This window comes from Lynx canadensis, chromosome A1, assembly GCF_007474595.2.
Source record: "Lynx canadensis isolate LIC74 chromosome A1, mLynCan4.pri.v2, whole genome shotgun sequence".
NCBI lineage: Eukaryota > Metazoa > Chordata > Mammalia > Carnivora > Felidae > Lynx > Lynx canadensis.
Window position 1 is genome coordinate 200,601,999 of NC_044303.2, and position 16,258 is coordinate 200,618,256.

A 16,258-nucleotide genomic window follows, 5' to 3' on the forward strand; every position below is an offset into this window, starting at 1 on the left:
TTTTCCCTCTTGTAGAAAATTGGGAGACTTAACCCAGCCGCATCAGTTCCATTCAAAAGTACCTGCTTCACATGTGCCAATTCTTATAGCTCTTGTAGAATACAAATGACTCTTCATTTAAACATACAATCTTCATTTATGAAGATATGGCCCATCCTAGAAGGTGAACAACTGCTGTGATGTGAAATAACACACTAATTGGAATCTTTGCAGAATTACCCACATTATAATGATGAGGTATGCCGAATGGGCAGGAATGAAAGACGGGTTTGAAAAGTGTATGAAAAGGAATAGCAGATGGTACTTGGGTGCTAATAGAATAGAAAAGTCTGAAAGTAAAGGAAGGAAGAAAATAGAAAATGAGAAACTAGGCATGTGAAACTAAAGAGCCCTGGGCATTTCATCAAGGACGGTTAGAGTCTCTGGCATGGCTAACTTCCAGCTCCACTAATTACAGTCTGATGACCAATTCTGGATACTATTCTTTATTTACCAGGTTGAGGCATTTCCACTCTTGCCTTTGGAATGCCATTCGGGATTGTGGTATCTAAGTGAATTCATGCCACACATGCTCGGTTGAAAGATACTACAAAAACAAAAAAATAGCTGAGCAAAGTGGAAGTTAAAGACCAAACCTGCAGATGTTTCAATGATGCTTTTATTAATTCAAGCCAGTTCTTGCCAGTCAAGTTACTAAATGGAGCACTGGCACATGACCAAACTGCATTCATCTGTGAAGTGGCTGGCAGCCTGGGTGCCTACAGACAATGGTGCTTGCCCTATTATTCCTGCCATAAGGGAGCAATTGGGCCATTGTAACTGGAATTTGTGCAGGTCAGGGACCCTATACACTGATTTAAGACTCAACTCTCAGAGTGGGATGACTCCATGATTCTGCTCTAATCCACACAGAAGTTTCATTTCAGCCACCAATGAGTCCTTAAAAAACTGCAAGACATCAAAGTCAACTCAAGTATAAATTTGGATTTCTGTATACTTAGAAGAATTCCAGGGGTCTCCTTCTTTCTTACAAGATAAGAATCTTCCCAAGTCTGGAATTGCACACACCTTTTTTTTTTTAATGTTTTTTTTTTTTTTTTTTTTGAGGGAGGGAGAGAGGGAGAAAGACAGACAGACAGACAGATGGAATGTGAGCAGGGGAGGGGCAGAAGGAGAGGAGACACAGGATCTGAAGCAGGCTCCAAACTCTGAACTGTCAGCACAGAGCCCGACTCTGGGCTTGAACTCATGAACTGCAAGATCACGATCTGAGCCGAAGTCAGACTCTTAACCAACTGGGTCAATTCCAGCACAACTGGTATTACACACATCTTAAAGTTCATTCAGTTTGATAGTAATATAGCTACCTCCAGCTCTCTTATGGTAACTGCATAAGAGTTACCATATCTTTACCATGGTATATCTGTATCTATCTATCTATCTATCTATCTATATATAGATATACCATCTATACCATGGTATATCTTTTTTTCCATCATTTTCCTTTCAGCTTATTTGTGCCTTTGAAGCTAAAGTCTGTCTCTTTTAGAGGGCATATAAATGGACCTTATTTATCCACCTGAAAATCTCTGCTTTTTGATTTGAGAGTTTAGACCATTCACCTGTAACATAATTACTGATACGGTTGGAGTTACGTTTGTCATATTGCTGTGTGTTTCTATACGTCTCCTGTTTTCTTACTTCTTCTGTTTTCCCTTTGCTGAATTCATTTTGTTAATGCTTATAATGTAATGATTACAAGTCTTATTTTTGGCAAAAATTCTTTCTTTTTCAAGACTGTTAATAAAATAACCCAGTTGATTTTGCATAATCAATAGGGCCACACTTGCTTTTATTCTTAGTGACGCTATCTTTCCCATCTTTCCTCATCCACTCCTTGCTGTCTGGCCCATCCCACCCCTGCTTGAAGAAGTAGGTAAAAAAAGTAAGTATTTGACATCTGGACAATGGAGAATTCTAGTTCACATGTATATGTGTGTATAATGGTTATTAACATAGAGAGAATGTGGGAGGGGATAATTTTTCTTATTGTCAGCTCCAGAGTAAGGGGAGGAATTTGATAGATATCACTATTTTAATACTAAAGAAAAATTAAAAATATAATGTCACATTTTTAGAAGGTACAGGGTACCATGTTCTCTGTGATTTGAAGTATGTCAAAATAGAAATGTGTAAAAAAATAAGCATGTATGCCCAGAAAAAGGACAATTTGAAGTTAGTAATTTCTGGTGCCAATGTTATGATTGTTTTTAAATTATTTCTCTGTTTTGCAAATTTTCTACAATGTGTATATATTACCTTTTACTCTAATTTTTTCCTGATTTAAAAATTGATACTCATGTATTTAAAAACAATTCAAATAATATAACTATTCCAAAGAATAAAATAGAAGTCACCTCCAGTCCTCCTTGATCACTTCTATTTGGTGAACTCTTCATGACATCTGCTTGTGGATGATCAAATGAATTTTACAAAAGTAAAAAAAGACACCACAAAGGATAGGAAAGTGAAAATTGTGCCTATGCTCTATACCTGAAAATAAAAAATTCCATTGTATGCCATTTATTTTATAGTGAATATATCCAGATTTTTTTCTAGTAACTTCACCGTGTATTCTCATCCTGGGTAAAGGGTAAGTGGGAGAAACACTACTTATCTCACAATAGAGAGAAAAGACAGGGCATTGGAGACTGTGCTGACACAAATTAGTACAGGACCTTGTAAACAGCCTCTTTGTAACTCAGTCGGTTTCTTCTATAAAAATACCTCCTCAGTCCTCCTGCAGCATGGTTTGAGGATGAACCCTTTTACAAGATGAACATGTGTGACTGCTACTAACACTCCTTCCTACATTTTTCTTCTAGCCCTTATATATTAAGTAATTTTATTACTTATTACTTATTAAATAAATAACTTTTTTCACTTCTTAGTATTTTTTTTCTCACTATGTGGTCCAATATGTTGTTATACAACAGGTAATTCATTATTAAAACATCTCATCAGAAGAAGATATACAGTAATATGGATTCTGTGGTTTTTGTGTCAAGTTTGCAAAAGACTAATCACATTGCTATACTCTGCACAGGAAACACCACAGACACAATTTGTTTTTGTTTTTTCTTTTTAGACCATCAAAGTGAAAAACTGCGAAGGAGCTAAAAAAAAAAAAAGTTGGAGCTCTGGAAAAAATACTAATCTTGGATAAAACTAATGTACTTAAAATTACAACAATCACATTCTTCTTTGAGTCATTTTTTAAAAAGTTAATAGACAAGACAGGATGCTCCTTTACCTTGACGTAAGATACACAGCTGATGCACAGGATAAGATAAGAATTAGACCAAAATACCAAACCTCTGACCTCAAATCAGTGTACAGGATACACCATATGTTGGATATTCAAAATACTCTTTTACTCTCTCAGCTATTTCTAATTATATCAGGTTAATGACTGTTACCTGAAAAAAAAAAAAAACGGGTTTAAGTTAGGCACCTACAAAATTATTAGTGTCAACAAAGGTTGTGCTTTTTTGTTCTTGAAGGTGATTAAAACATTTTCTTCTAATGAGTTTGTCCAATAAAAGTCTTGCAGAAATGCATACACCCTTAAGCTATTCATTTTAATAAGTTTATTCTGAGGTAAGTAAAAAAAAACAAGCAATGCAATATACGTTATGTTAGGTGATGCAAAAACTTTATTGGAGTGATATGATACATGTTTCAGGGCAGTAATTATATACAGCATTTTTCTTTTTAATCAAATGTTTACGATTCTTCACACTGTTAACAATTTTAAAACCTCACAGTAGTAAAATACAGTACACCATTCTCTTCACAGGCCAATGTTTCCTAATGAAGAACACAGAGAGACAGCTGTTGCATCCTGAAATAAGGCCAGGAGGGGTCAGAATTAAATCCTAAGTATCAGGATGTCCTGTGTGAAATGATTCTGGTATGAAGAAGATCTGATGTGCTGCTGCTTCAAATGATTGTTTTTACTTGAGACAGTGTATCAAACTTGGAAATTCGCCCCAGCTAAAAGACAAGAATATACTTAAAATTTTTTTTAATGTTTATTTACTTTTGACAGAGAGAGAGACAGAGCATGAATGGGGGAGGGTCAGAGAGAGAGGGAGACACAGAATCTGAAGCAGGCTCCAGGCTCTGAGCTGTCAGCACAGAGCACGACGCAAGGCTCGAACTCACAAACCGCGAAATCATGACCTGAGCCAAAGTCGGAGGCTCAACCGACTGAGCCACCCAGGCACCCCAAGAATATACTTTTATTGAATCAACAATTCACTTGTGCAAAGTACATGTGTTAGTATTGTGTGTGGGTACAATGTGGTCTAAGGGAGCCTGTGGTTTTAAGGAGGATGTATATATAAAAGATAAAGAACTTTATTTCCTCTCCCCTCCCTCCCAATTTTTTTTTTCTTTCAAGATGCAAGATGCCTGAGGGGCATGACAGGAAGATGGCCACCTGGCATTGGACTTACCATGCAGCTATCTCCCAGAAAGCCATCATTAGCTTTTGTGTGGGGCTTCCCTTTTGCTTGGCTACTCTGTGGAGGAACAATTATGTCACTCAGTTTTCCTCATTCAATCTCTCTCTTAAAAAATGGGGGTGGGAACAGGTAATGTCAACTGGGAATTGTTCAAGAGGATACCTGGCTTTTAGTCGTTATTATTTGGAAGATTCCTTTAAATTTTTTTCCCCCAGTTTATATGCACAGATCAAGCATTGAGTCTCAGTATTTTGCAGAAGAGCTTGTAAGATTCCGCTTAGTTTTTTTTTTTTTCCATAAAGATGTGACTTGAAATGTGGTAAAATCAAATATCATCATAGTTAGGAGTGTCACCAGTCCCTAGTTTACTGCCATGCTTTCCATGATGTGTCAGGTAATTAAAGGATTTCTGAGTGTCAACTCATCAGAAAGAACATGCAACTACTCAAGGACCTGCCAGGGGCACAAGGCTTACAGTGGCCTTGCCAAGGAAGTTCCAAATCGAAACTGAACATCCCCACTGTGCAGAAGAAACCAACTGGAAGGCAGAAGGCAGAGACATCCTGCAAATGGACTCCGGCTCATTTCAATGCCCAGTCCTCAAGGCATTCAAATTCGCCAGCTTGTGGCAGGAGAGAAATGCAAGGAAGTCTTACCTCAAGTTCTGAATTCATTGGTCATGGTAGAAAGGTTTTGATATATTTAAAAAGGCAAAAAAAAAAAAAGAAAGGAAGGAAAGAAAGAAGAAAAAAAAAACAAAAGAAAAGAAAAGCTGACCTTAAAGCAGAGTACATTTGAAGTGATAACTCACCCTTGTGTATTTTTCAGTATGGTAAATTTTCAGCAAGAAGTGCTTCTGTGTATATCTGATATGAGGTGGGGCCAGGCTGATCCTGGGGTGTAGTGGATTCAGGGGTTAAACTCAGTCCTTTTAGCCTTTTTTAGAGGCAGAAGCATCCATTCCCATCAGTTGAGAAATGGACCTCTTGGTGCCAGATGTCGGGGACAAGGGGGCTGGGGCTTAAGGGCCAACATAGGGTCCTTTAGATTTCCTCAAGCTTAATGGTTACAGGCTGTTACTTGGAATTTCTAAATTCAAGGTTAAATTTTAATATGAGGATCAAAGATACTGACTTGTTCACCAGATTACAAGGTCAGTTGTTAGCTCTATTTTTATTTTACATAAGATGTTGCACAATAGTGCTTCCATTTGGGAGACAGCAGAATATAGCCTTTTGTAATGTACTACAGAGTTAACTTCTTGGGATGGTTTCAGAAGTTCTACATTGGAGAGGTTTAGCGACAGCAGTTTAACATTAAAAGGGGTTGCCCAGTGGACTCACCTAAAAGATACGTTTGCATTAAAAAATCTGCTGTTAACAAATTAAGCTAAAAAGAGCATCAGTCTAACGACTTTAGAGTCTTCTTTTTAATTTTTTGGATTATTATGTCCATGGGTGAGGATGGGGATTGTGGGGTGCTGATAGCTACATCCTAGAAGCCCTTCCTTCGACCCTTGGCATAGTTGCTGATGGTGTCCCATAAAGGTTTGTAAATCTGTTAAAGATGTCCCATCTCTGAAGTACAAGGCATTTTGTCCCTATTACATTATACCTATACCATGTCATCCCTTGATTGTGTCACAGAAGAACCGAGGACTGAAATTCTATATAAATGATCAGTTCACTGAAGCTGGTATTCACAGCAAACAGAGAGCACATGTTTTGAATAGATTTTTCTCCAATAGTCCTCTAGAAAATCTCCCTTGGTGGGGGCTGGGGCGGGTAACTAATGAGGAGGACTTGAGAACTGCCGAAAATAAATGAAGGATGCAGAGGATATTATTTTTAAAAAATAACTTTCCAGAAGTCTCTCTTTGGACAATAACGTGATTGCACCTAGCACATGAACCATGTTCTGAGCCTGGGTCTTCCCTAGTTTTCTCAGTGTTGTGCAAAGCACGATAGTTAATTCACACAGAACAGATTACAACATGTTTGATAAAGACATTACCCCCTATGAAGGCACACTGTACGGAATGGCGGGGCAGCCATTCACACTGTACAAGCCGTGGCCCTTCCAGAGAATGCCTAGAGAGATGTGTGCACGGCTTCTCACAGCCGCTACAACCCAGCTCTACTCCAGCACTGTGCAGCCACCTTTTGCTTTTGGCGCAGATTTGTTTTCCAATTGAGTCTACATACTGGTTTTGTAAAAGGAAAAGAGAATATATATACATATATATACATATATGTGTGTGTGTGTGTATATATATGTATATATACATATATTTATAGGTATTTGCATATATAGGTACATTTATTATGGTTGAGTAAGCATCAAATTTTGCAAAAAATTCTCCCCCACAAGACTCATTTCAAGTGTATTTATGACATGGAAATATTCAGATTAAACTGCCCATGACTTTACAGCTCAGAGAAAATAAGTGAATAAATTGGACCACTGAATTTCAAATTGGATCATAGAAATTACAAATATTTGCAAAGGATGAACTTTCACACTATTGCTCCAGGGCAATGGACTCCTAGAGAAGGTGAAGCAGCTTCTTAGTGGTTTTGAAGTTCCGATTTTCACTGTGTCGCCCTTCAGATTTTCTGGGTTTCAATTCTTGCTTCTTCTGAAAGTTTATATAATTTTAATAATATTAAAGGAAGGCTATAATTTTAGAAGTTGAAGTTAAAGAATGGGAAACCATGTAGCATTATGTCTGCTGGGCTTGAGATGAGCATTTTAAGGATAATTTGAAATATGATGATATTGTATTTGTGTATCTATCTATCTATATATTCAACATGTTATATCTCTGTATATCTATATCTATTTATCTATCATCTATCTATTGCCTATTATTGTCATCTAATCTATTTCAATGGTGTGCTGAAGCCAGTTCATACTGGTTCACGGGACCTGACAGATTAATTTTCAGGAGTTTTGTTAAGATGGTAGGGTTTTATCAGTAGCTTGAAAATGGCCATGACAAGACTATTTAGGTCACGGAAATTGGCAAATGACACAAATCAGGGAATTTGTTTTCCTCCTGGAGAGCCAGTTATTGAATAATTTACCAATATACCTTTCTAAGTGTAGTCTGGAAAGGGACTTCATACATATGTAAGTTCACAATGGAAGAAATAGTCAATTTTATAAAATACCAAAGTTAAAAAAAGTTTTTGGAATAAACTCATAGGTTTAAAAAGCACTCACTTTTCTTATTAAGTGCTTTAGAATAAAATGGTAGAGGTTAGTATATTTCTTGATCATTGACTATGTTTTAGAACATGTGTACTGCTGACTTATTCTAATCAGAACCTCCACATTTGCATCTTTTACATAGTTGCAGAACTGTACATTAAAGTTAAATATTAATAAAAATGAAAACTATATGCAAAGTGGATGAATCAAACTTTCCTTGGTGGTGTAGCTTCTGTGTTTATTTTTTGTCCTTTTTGTCAAACCCTGTCATTTGGTATTATTGAGATATTTTGTATTTGATTTATGTTTGCACATTCATGTGGGTGTGTGTACATGTGTGTTTACACACACAGATGCTCACACACATAAAGCTCAACAAGTTATAGTATTAGGGATGATGGATATCTGGTCCATTAAATTTTATTTAAAAACTGGGAATGATTGATGCTAAAAACTGTGCCATGATTATAAGTACCTATTTGATCTGGCCCAGCAGTTCTCCCTGTCTTTTCTAAAAAATTCAAAATGACATTGTTTCCATCTTTTCCCTCTGGGTCAACACCATATTTAGTTAAGATGTACACACTCCTGGTTTGGTGAATGCTTTGCCTAGCAGTCATGGAGGCCATGTGTGAATTTAAGTTTACCTGCTAGATTTATTTCTGAGAATGTGTTGAGATTGGAGCAGAGCTGCTGAATAGGCTATGCATAGGAGTTGTGCAGCATGGTGACTCTGAACAAGAGAGACCTGACTTTTATTGGGCAAAGAAATAATAGGTGGAAAGCATGATTTCTGAACCCGAGATAGATAGTGGGAATGAAGGAAATACCCAAAGTAGACTTTTCTCAACAATGACAGGCCAGCAGGAGGCTATCAAACCTCTGGAAAGATTGCGCTTTTCTTAGGGTACTGATGACCTGGGCACTCCCCAGGTGCAAGGTTTTGATCGTCAGGATCTTAGATGTAGATGTGGAGCGCCACGAGGCAGGCCGACGCTGAGTTCTCAGATAATTCCTTGGAAATTATATTAAAAAATTAAATCTATGGCATTTAATTTCTCCCTTGATTTGATGTTTTTTGAGAAAAGTAGAGTCCAGAACTTTCTGGATAAGGTTCTGGACAGATGCTGGTCTTGTGATGGTCAGCCAGGTGGAGAGATGGAGTTGTTGCAGAAGAATCAGCTAATTTTACAGCAGTAGTTCACACATGTGGCTACGATACATTCATTCATTGTTATTTTCCTAAGCAACGGAGCAACCCAGGAGCTTATGCTACAGTAGAGTCCAAGGCACCGTGATAATTACTTCAGGAGCAAAGAAGCTCATATAGAGGTGTGATCTCTTTCTGTCGGTGCGAGGTTTCAAAGCTAAAGTTCTTTAAAATTCATTTCTAGAGTTCTATTTAAATATTGATATGCCACACTTATAAAGCAGTGTCTTCTTGGTAAAATGCAATATTGAAATGGAATACTGCCTTTCATAAACGTAAGAAATGTGTTTCAAAAGTTAAATACCTTTTAAAAAATGAAAAAGAAACATACTCTCACAGCTTGAGGGTTTAAATGAACCATGTACCAAGGAGCTGAGAAAACTCCTACTTTTGGTACATCCTGGAACCCCTAACGTTCAAAAGTTGCCCAGCAAAGATGACTTCAGCATTTCCGTGGCATCTGCCTAAGCTGCCATGTTCCGTTCAGAAGCCATCTTAGCATATCCCATACACAACATGGCTTTTCATGACAAATCACTGGTATGCCACACAAAACTGCCGTGAAGTGTTGTTTTCAGCATAAAGTTTTGAGTTTTAGGGCTCAATATCAAAATGAAATATGTTCTGTGAAAGCTTAAATTAATCCATTCAGTGCACTGCTTTTAATCAAGTCACTCTTGGTTTTCCTTCAGCTCAAAGTTTCCAAACACTTTGGAAAAAAAAATTTTTTCCAAGTACAGAACCCAACACAAAGATGCTAACGTATTCTCTGTGATTTAATTATATTTTCAGTCCATATTTTATATATACTCTACCCAGGAAAAATTTCTCATTTGAATAGGGGGAAGTTATCTTTTTCAGTTAACCTTTTCTTGTCATTTACAAATGTTGACTATCATGCTGAATGTGAATATCCATCAGGAATCAATGGAAAAAAGCTTAACTTATCAATGATCATAAAAATCTTTTTATGCATTCCTTAAATACTCTGAATGCTGATTTAATATGTAAACATATTTGTACAGGTTAATCTTCATCTTCAAAACACTTTGTAATTTTACTTAAATAATACACATGAGTAATTATTTTAAAATATTTTTCATCATTTTATAAAATATATTTTTATGGTATTGTTTTTGGATCTTCTTTGACTTATCACTTTCCAAGTGATTAATCCCTGATGGATTACATGAAGTTATGTGACTATGTCTTTAATTGTATCTATACATTTCTTGTCACATATTTGAGGCAAACCTGAGGATAGATCATCAAATAATTATTATTATTTTTCTCTTGTAAAATATGTCATTTTTCCATTTTCTTCTTTAGTGGTCTTTTGAAGAATCCAATCTGTTAAGAAAATATCAAACACAATACAATTAATTATTTGAATTTAAGTAATAAATACTAAAGCCCTTGGATAAAATTTAATACTATGCTAGTGATTTGGGACAGGCAAATAATTAATAATACAAATAATTAATAAAATTGAGAAAGGTTTTTTTTTTCATTGACCTATTAAGTAATATTGAATGTCAAGAAATGACATTTATTAGGTTGTTATTTCATTTTAAACTTTTTTGTTGGTTAAATATATCATGTCTCCCAGTAAGAACTAGTACATGTGGTGAATTAACTTAAAAACGTTTTGGGAAAATATTTGGGAAGCATGCAAACTACAGTCAGCTGGCACTAAATGGCATTTTGCCATCATCTTTTTTTTCAGGGATGTGGCAGAGAAATTCCATCAAATAACCTCATAAATTGAGGTCTTTAGAGCTGGTGGGGAATCTGGTACATGCATTATGACTGAGAGGTTAGGGAGATATGAATTGCCTGGATAACTTTAAATGTGTCAGGACATCTGCCTTTATAGACTTGACAGGAAATACCTCTTGAAAACATGCTGGATAATTTGGATATAAGAAACATATTTCTGAACATATAAGAAATTTCACATAGGGGTGAATGTGGGTAACTTTTCATTATACCTTGTAATTTGGGACATTATAAAAATTATAAGTGCTTTATATATTTCCTATTGTATATTATAATAAAAGTAAGTATAGGGGCTGGAAGGGACCTTTGTAATAATCTAATCCAAAATGTGGGTATTGTATTTTATTTTTAAAGTTTATTATTTATTTGAGAGAGCGCTAGTGAGCATGAGTGGGCGAAGGGCAGAGAGAGAGAAAGAGAGGGAGAGAGAGAGAATCCCAAGAAGACTCCCCACTGTCAGCACAGAGCCCAATGCAGGGCTCAATCCCACGAACTGTGAGATCATGACTTGAACAGAAATAGAGTTGGACGCTTAACCGAGTGAGCCACCCAGGAACCCCACATGTGGACATTTTAAATAAGAGGAAATTGGGTGCCTGGGTCAGTCGGTTGAGCATCTGACTTCAGCTCAGGTCGTGATCTCGTGGTCTGTGGGTTCGAGCCCCGAATCGGGCTCTGTGCTGACGGCTCAGAGCCTGGAGCCTGCTTTGGATTCTGTGTCCCTCTCACGCTCTGCTTCTCCCCTGCTCATGCTCTGTCTCTCTCTCTCTCTCAAGAATAAATAAAACATTTTTTTTAAAAAGGAAATTAAGGGTCTTTCTATTTTTTTGTAAATTTCAGAGTAGATTATAATAGTTCAAGCAGACAACAAGTTAGTTCTTTGAAAGTGTGATACGCTCATATTATTTTAATCAGGAAGCTATGGTAAATTTGCAAGGGAATGATATATTCAAAATTAATTATTGAATAACTGAGGGCTTACAAGGCATAAATGGTCAAAAGTATGCATTTTTAAGTGAGAGAAGTTAACTTTTTTATGTTTTCCATCATGCCAGAATCTAGTTGAGGCATCTAGTGGTAGATGAGGCAAAGACAACAGAACAAATAAGCACGAGAAAAAACCAATGAATCTGTCCCTCTTCTTTTTTAAATTTTTTTTTTCAACGTTTATTTATTTTTGGGACAGAGAGAGACAGAGCATGAACGGGGGAGGGGCAGAGAGAGAGGGAGACACAGAATCGGAAACAGGCTCCAGGCTCCGAGCCATCAGCCCAGAGCCTGACGCGGGGCTCGAACTCACGGACCGCGAGATCGTGACCTGGCTGAAGTCGGACGCTTAACCGACTGTGCCACCCAGGCGCCCCAATCTGTCCCTCTTCTAATGGCAGTTCTATATGTCTCAGGTTTTTTCTTTGAGCCAACAATAAAAGTACTGGATTCACAAACCATCAGTCCCCTTAACTTGTGCCCGCATGTCCTAAGTCAAAAATTAATAGATGAGGCTTTCACAGAAATAGGTGGTGAATTGTAAGACTTTTCTCTCTCCTGCTCTACCCTGCTCTTTATCTCCTGTCCTTTCCCTCTTAAGTCTTTTTGCATCTTTCCAACTTTCCTTTGCTTTCACACACTAAATGCTCTGTTTTAAAACTTAATTGTGTTATCTGAACTTTTCCACCCAACAAATTCTATTAAGTTGGGTCCTTAGTGGAAGTTGGGTCATAGGAGTGGAGAGTAGGTGAATACAGAACATAGCTTCAAACCAGTGAAGGCTAATACTAGCCAAGGTTAAAAACAAGTTAAGTTTGTTTTCAGTGTCCAGACTTACAACTTTCACTTTCCTTCTTTGTCTTTTCGTATTTACTTATCAGTAAGTGCTAGATCTTATTTATGCTTCCCTAGTTCAAAACCCTATGGCAAAGGGTCAAAGTAAATAGTACCCGGTAGAAAGTATGTGCTTATTGGCTATAATATGCAATAAATGTTGAATGGATAAATTGATACTAATATACCAAAAACTAAAAAATTGTAGTGCTATTCCCTATCCACATCCACCAAAGATAGGAATATTGGATGAGGAACAAAGCTTTAGGACTTGTAAATAAATCATCAGTGATGGAACCTCAGGCATTGCTATGAAATCAAGCTAAGAGAGAGATGTTCTTCTTTCTTAGGGTTCCTCTGTGGGCTGAGTCTCATTCCATTCTATTGGTTATATTGGCCTGACTGAGTTTCCCCCTCAACATGTGGTACTATATTCCAGGACATGTTTCTCAGTCTATTTAGATCTGTGCCCCCTAAAAGCCTTCTCTCTTCAATATTAAGTGTCTTAAGCTGTTTACTAAGATTTTGTCAAATTCCTATTTCTGCCATGTGTACTATAAGGATAAATTATATAAAGACTGTGCCTTTTGAAATAGATTCACAGCTCCAGTAAGAATCTTTGGCCTGTCTCCTGTATGGAGCCAGGAAGTTCCCATGAACTTCTAGAGTGCTCAGATTTGGAAGGAGGAGAAAGAAGGGACAGTCCTGGGGTTTCTGCTCAAGGTATAATTAGTATAAAAAGATCCCTGGGAATAACAGTAGCTTTTCTGAGTCTACTGTAGACCAAATACATGCTTCAGGGATGTTCAAAATGGCTTTAAAACAAGAGGAGGGGCGATTAATCTTTTTAGCATAATGGATCTGCTGAAAGACTGAATCCAACTAGAGACTCTCATTCTAAAACAAAATATTTTTATACATTTCAGAGAGTTCATGACCCTCTTGAACAAAACCCAATTCCTGGAGCTCCAGAATGAAGAGCCCTGCCTCATAGCCTGCAGCAGTGGGATGTATTGGAAAAAGGATGGGTGTTGCTGAAAGATCATTGCTTGAATCCAGTCCCTTAGTAGCTGATAATCTTGGGAGATTTACTTAACCTCTCTTTGCTTTAATGTTATCAAGTATAAAATGTAGTCAAAGTACTCAGTTGAAAAGGTTGTAAGGACAACAGAGTGAACAAAAGACAGAGAGAACATAGAGCAAGGGGTTCATAGTGTTGGCAATGAAGTGAAATGGTCTGGGTTGAGGTCCTTACTCTGAACCTGATAAACCATGTGGCCTCGGGAACATATGTATGCCTCAAATTTCTCATTAAGAAAATGAGGTTCACAGTAGTGTCTTTCTCAAGGGTTGATGTTAATATTACAGTGGAAAAGCTGAAAACAGTTCCTGGCACGCAGAAAGCTCTCAGGAAGTCCTAATTCCTTTGTTTCTGTGGAGTCACAGTTCTGATTGAGGTATCTCCCACTGAACTGGTTGAACTAAATGTACCTACTGGTTACAGCAGTCCAAAGGTTGCTAAATTACCTTCCTTCCTGGGCCTAAACGGATCTAAGAAGCCAGAAGAATGTATCAAAAAACCGCTGACTGTATGGAAGGATGTGTTTATTTTTACTTTTATGCTTTTTCAGATTGGTGGCCAAAAAACCAAATAAGTGGATAAAACTTATTTGTTTTAAGCAGACATGCCACCGGAGAAAACCTATCCAAATATCAGCTCTGGCTTTCCTTTTCTCTTGTCAGCCAGGTCCTAAGTCTATATGGGCAAGTGCAGTGCTCAGAATAGATCACACTGGAAGAAATCAACAATAAAACACTCTCTGTAACAGAGGTGCATGTAAATGAAGAAACCACATTCTAGGTTTCAAGCACAACCTCAGCACCACTAAGCCAGGTCTTGGGTACCACAGTGTGGCAAAGCCAGGTATTACAGACACAGCACTGGTAACGCCTAAGAGCTGGAGGTTTGAGAAAGCAAGGAATTAATCCTGTCTTAGAGACTTTGCTGGAAATGCTACTGGTCTACATCTCTAACATGGTTTTGTTTGTCATCCCCTCTCAGTGTAAACCACCCCCCAAAGAGGAAGTTTTATTTTAAGAGAGTCAAAAGGATAGGAACAGCTGGAAATTTGATAGGACAGAAATTTATTATTTGAACTGTTTGATTAAAAGAGAATTCTACTGCTCAGGTATTAGAAAAAGGAATATATAGCCATATCCTGCATTTTTAACAGAGTTTAGCTATTTAATAAAACAATTTGATAAAATATAGGGTGATACTATGTTAGAAGAAATACCAATTTGATGTTTAATTGGAAGAACATTAAATTCAACTTTTCTACGGAATTTTCTCTATTAATCTGGTGCAAATGCTGTCATCTAAGTTCTGCTTAATTTTATTTTATTTTATTTATTTAACTTTTTAAAATTTTATTTATTTCTTTTGAGAGAGACAGAGCACACACAGGGGAGGGGTAGAGAGAGAGAGAGACAGAGACAGAGACAGAGAATCCAAAGCAGGCTCTGTGCTGACAGCAGAGAGCCTGATGCGAGGCTCGAACGAACCATGAGATCATGACCTGAGCCGAAGTCAGATGCTTAACCAACTGAGCCACCCAGGCAACCCTCAGTTCTGCTTAATTTTAAAATGATGCAGCTAAGAGTTTGAAAAATCTCACATACCTCAGTATAAGCAAACATCTATGTAAATATGCAGATTTATCCAACAGAAATAGTTTCACAAGAGGATATGAAACAGGAGTCAGTGAAACAGTAATCTTTCTCTTTCCATCAACTAATTAATAAATTTCTCATCTCTTACTCAGGCACACAACTATTGCATAAAATCGCACATTTTAGTGCATAGTTTTTAAGATGCATAGAGGTATGTGATTAGGATAATGCTCATCCTAACTATTCTATTGCTTATATATTCTTAAACTTATAGAGGAATTCATTCTTTTCTTTTCTTTTTTATTTTTTTTTTCAACGTTTATTTATTTTTGGGACAGAGAGAGACAGAGCATGAACGGGGGAGGGGCAGAGAGAGAGGGAGACACAGAATCAGAAACAGGCTCCAGGCTCTGAGCCGTCAGCCCAGAGCCTGACGCGGGGCTCGAACTCCTGGACCGCGAGATCGTGACCTGGCTGAAGTCGGACGCTCAACCGACTGCGCCACCCAGGCGCCCCACTTTTATTTTTTTTAATAAAAGAGAGGTTTCATTCTTCTTTCCTTATAAACATTTACAATTCCCAATATTATAGACATATAAAGGTCCCTTATAAGCCCAACCTCTAGAGAGATCCATCATGATTTTGGATTTTTTTCTTTACAAAAAACTGAAATTAAGTTGTGCATAGTGTTTGAGATATACATTTTTAAAAAATTGTTTTGGTCCCATCATTTCAATATGTTTATTTGCCTTTTTATTTAGAGAGAGAGAGACAGCACTAGTGAGGGAGAGAGGCAGAGGAAGAGAGAGAGAATCTTAAACAGGCTCCATGTTCCACATGGAGCCCAACGCAGGGGCTCTATCCCATGACCCTGGGATTATGACTGAGCCGAACCAAAAGTTGGACACTCAGACCGACTGAGCCACCCAGATGTCCCTCAGTATTTTTAATGGCTGTCTAATATTGTATTGCACAGCATGGATAAACCATAATTCATTTCACCAATTTGCTGTTGGTAGGTTGAAATAGGAAA

General features: G+C 37.4%; 1 protein-coding gene across 1 annotated transcript in view; it reads right to left on the reverse strand.

Moving 5' to 3' along the window:
* Nucleotides 1-4,810: 4,810 nt before the first annotated feature.
* ITGA1 (integrin subunit alpha 1) overlaps nt 4,811-16,258 on the reverse strand; it is a 172,645-nt gene continuing 161,197 nt past the window's right edge. Inside the window, exon 29 of the mRNA XM_030330081.1 lies at nt 4,811-10,302. Coding sequence (XP_030185941.1) covers nt 10,258-10,302 — 45 coding nt within the window. The 3' untranslated portion in view covers nt 4,811-10,257. The remainder of the gene's footprint in view (nt 10,303-16,258) is intronic.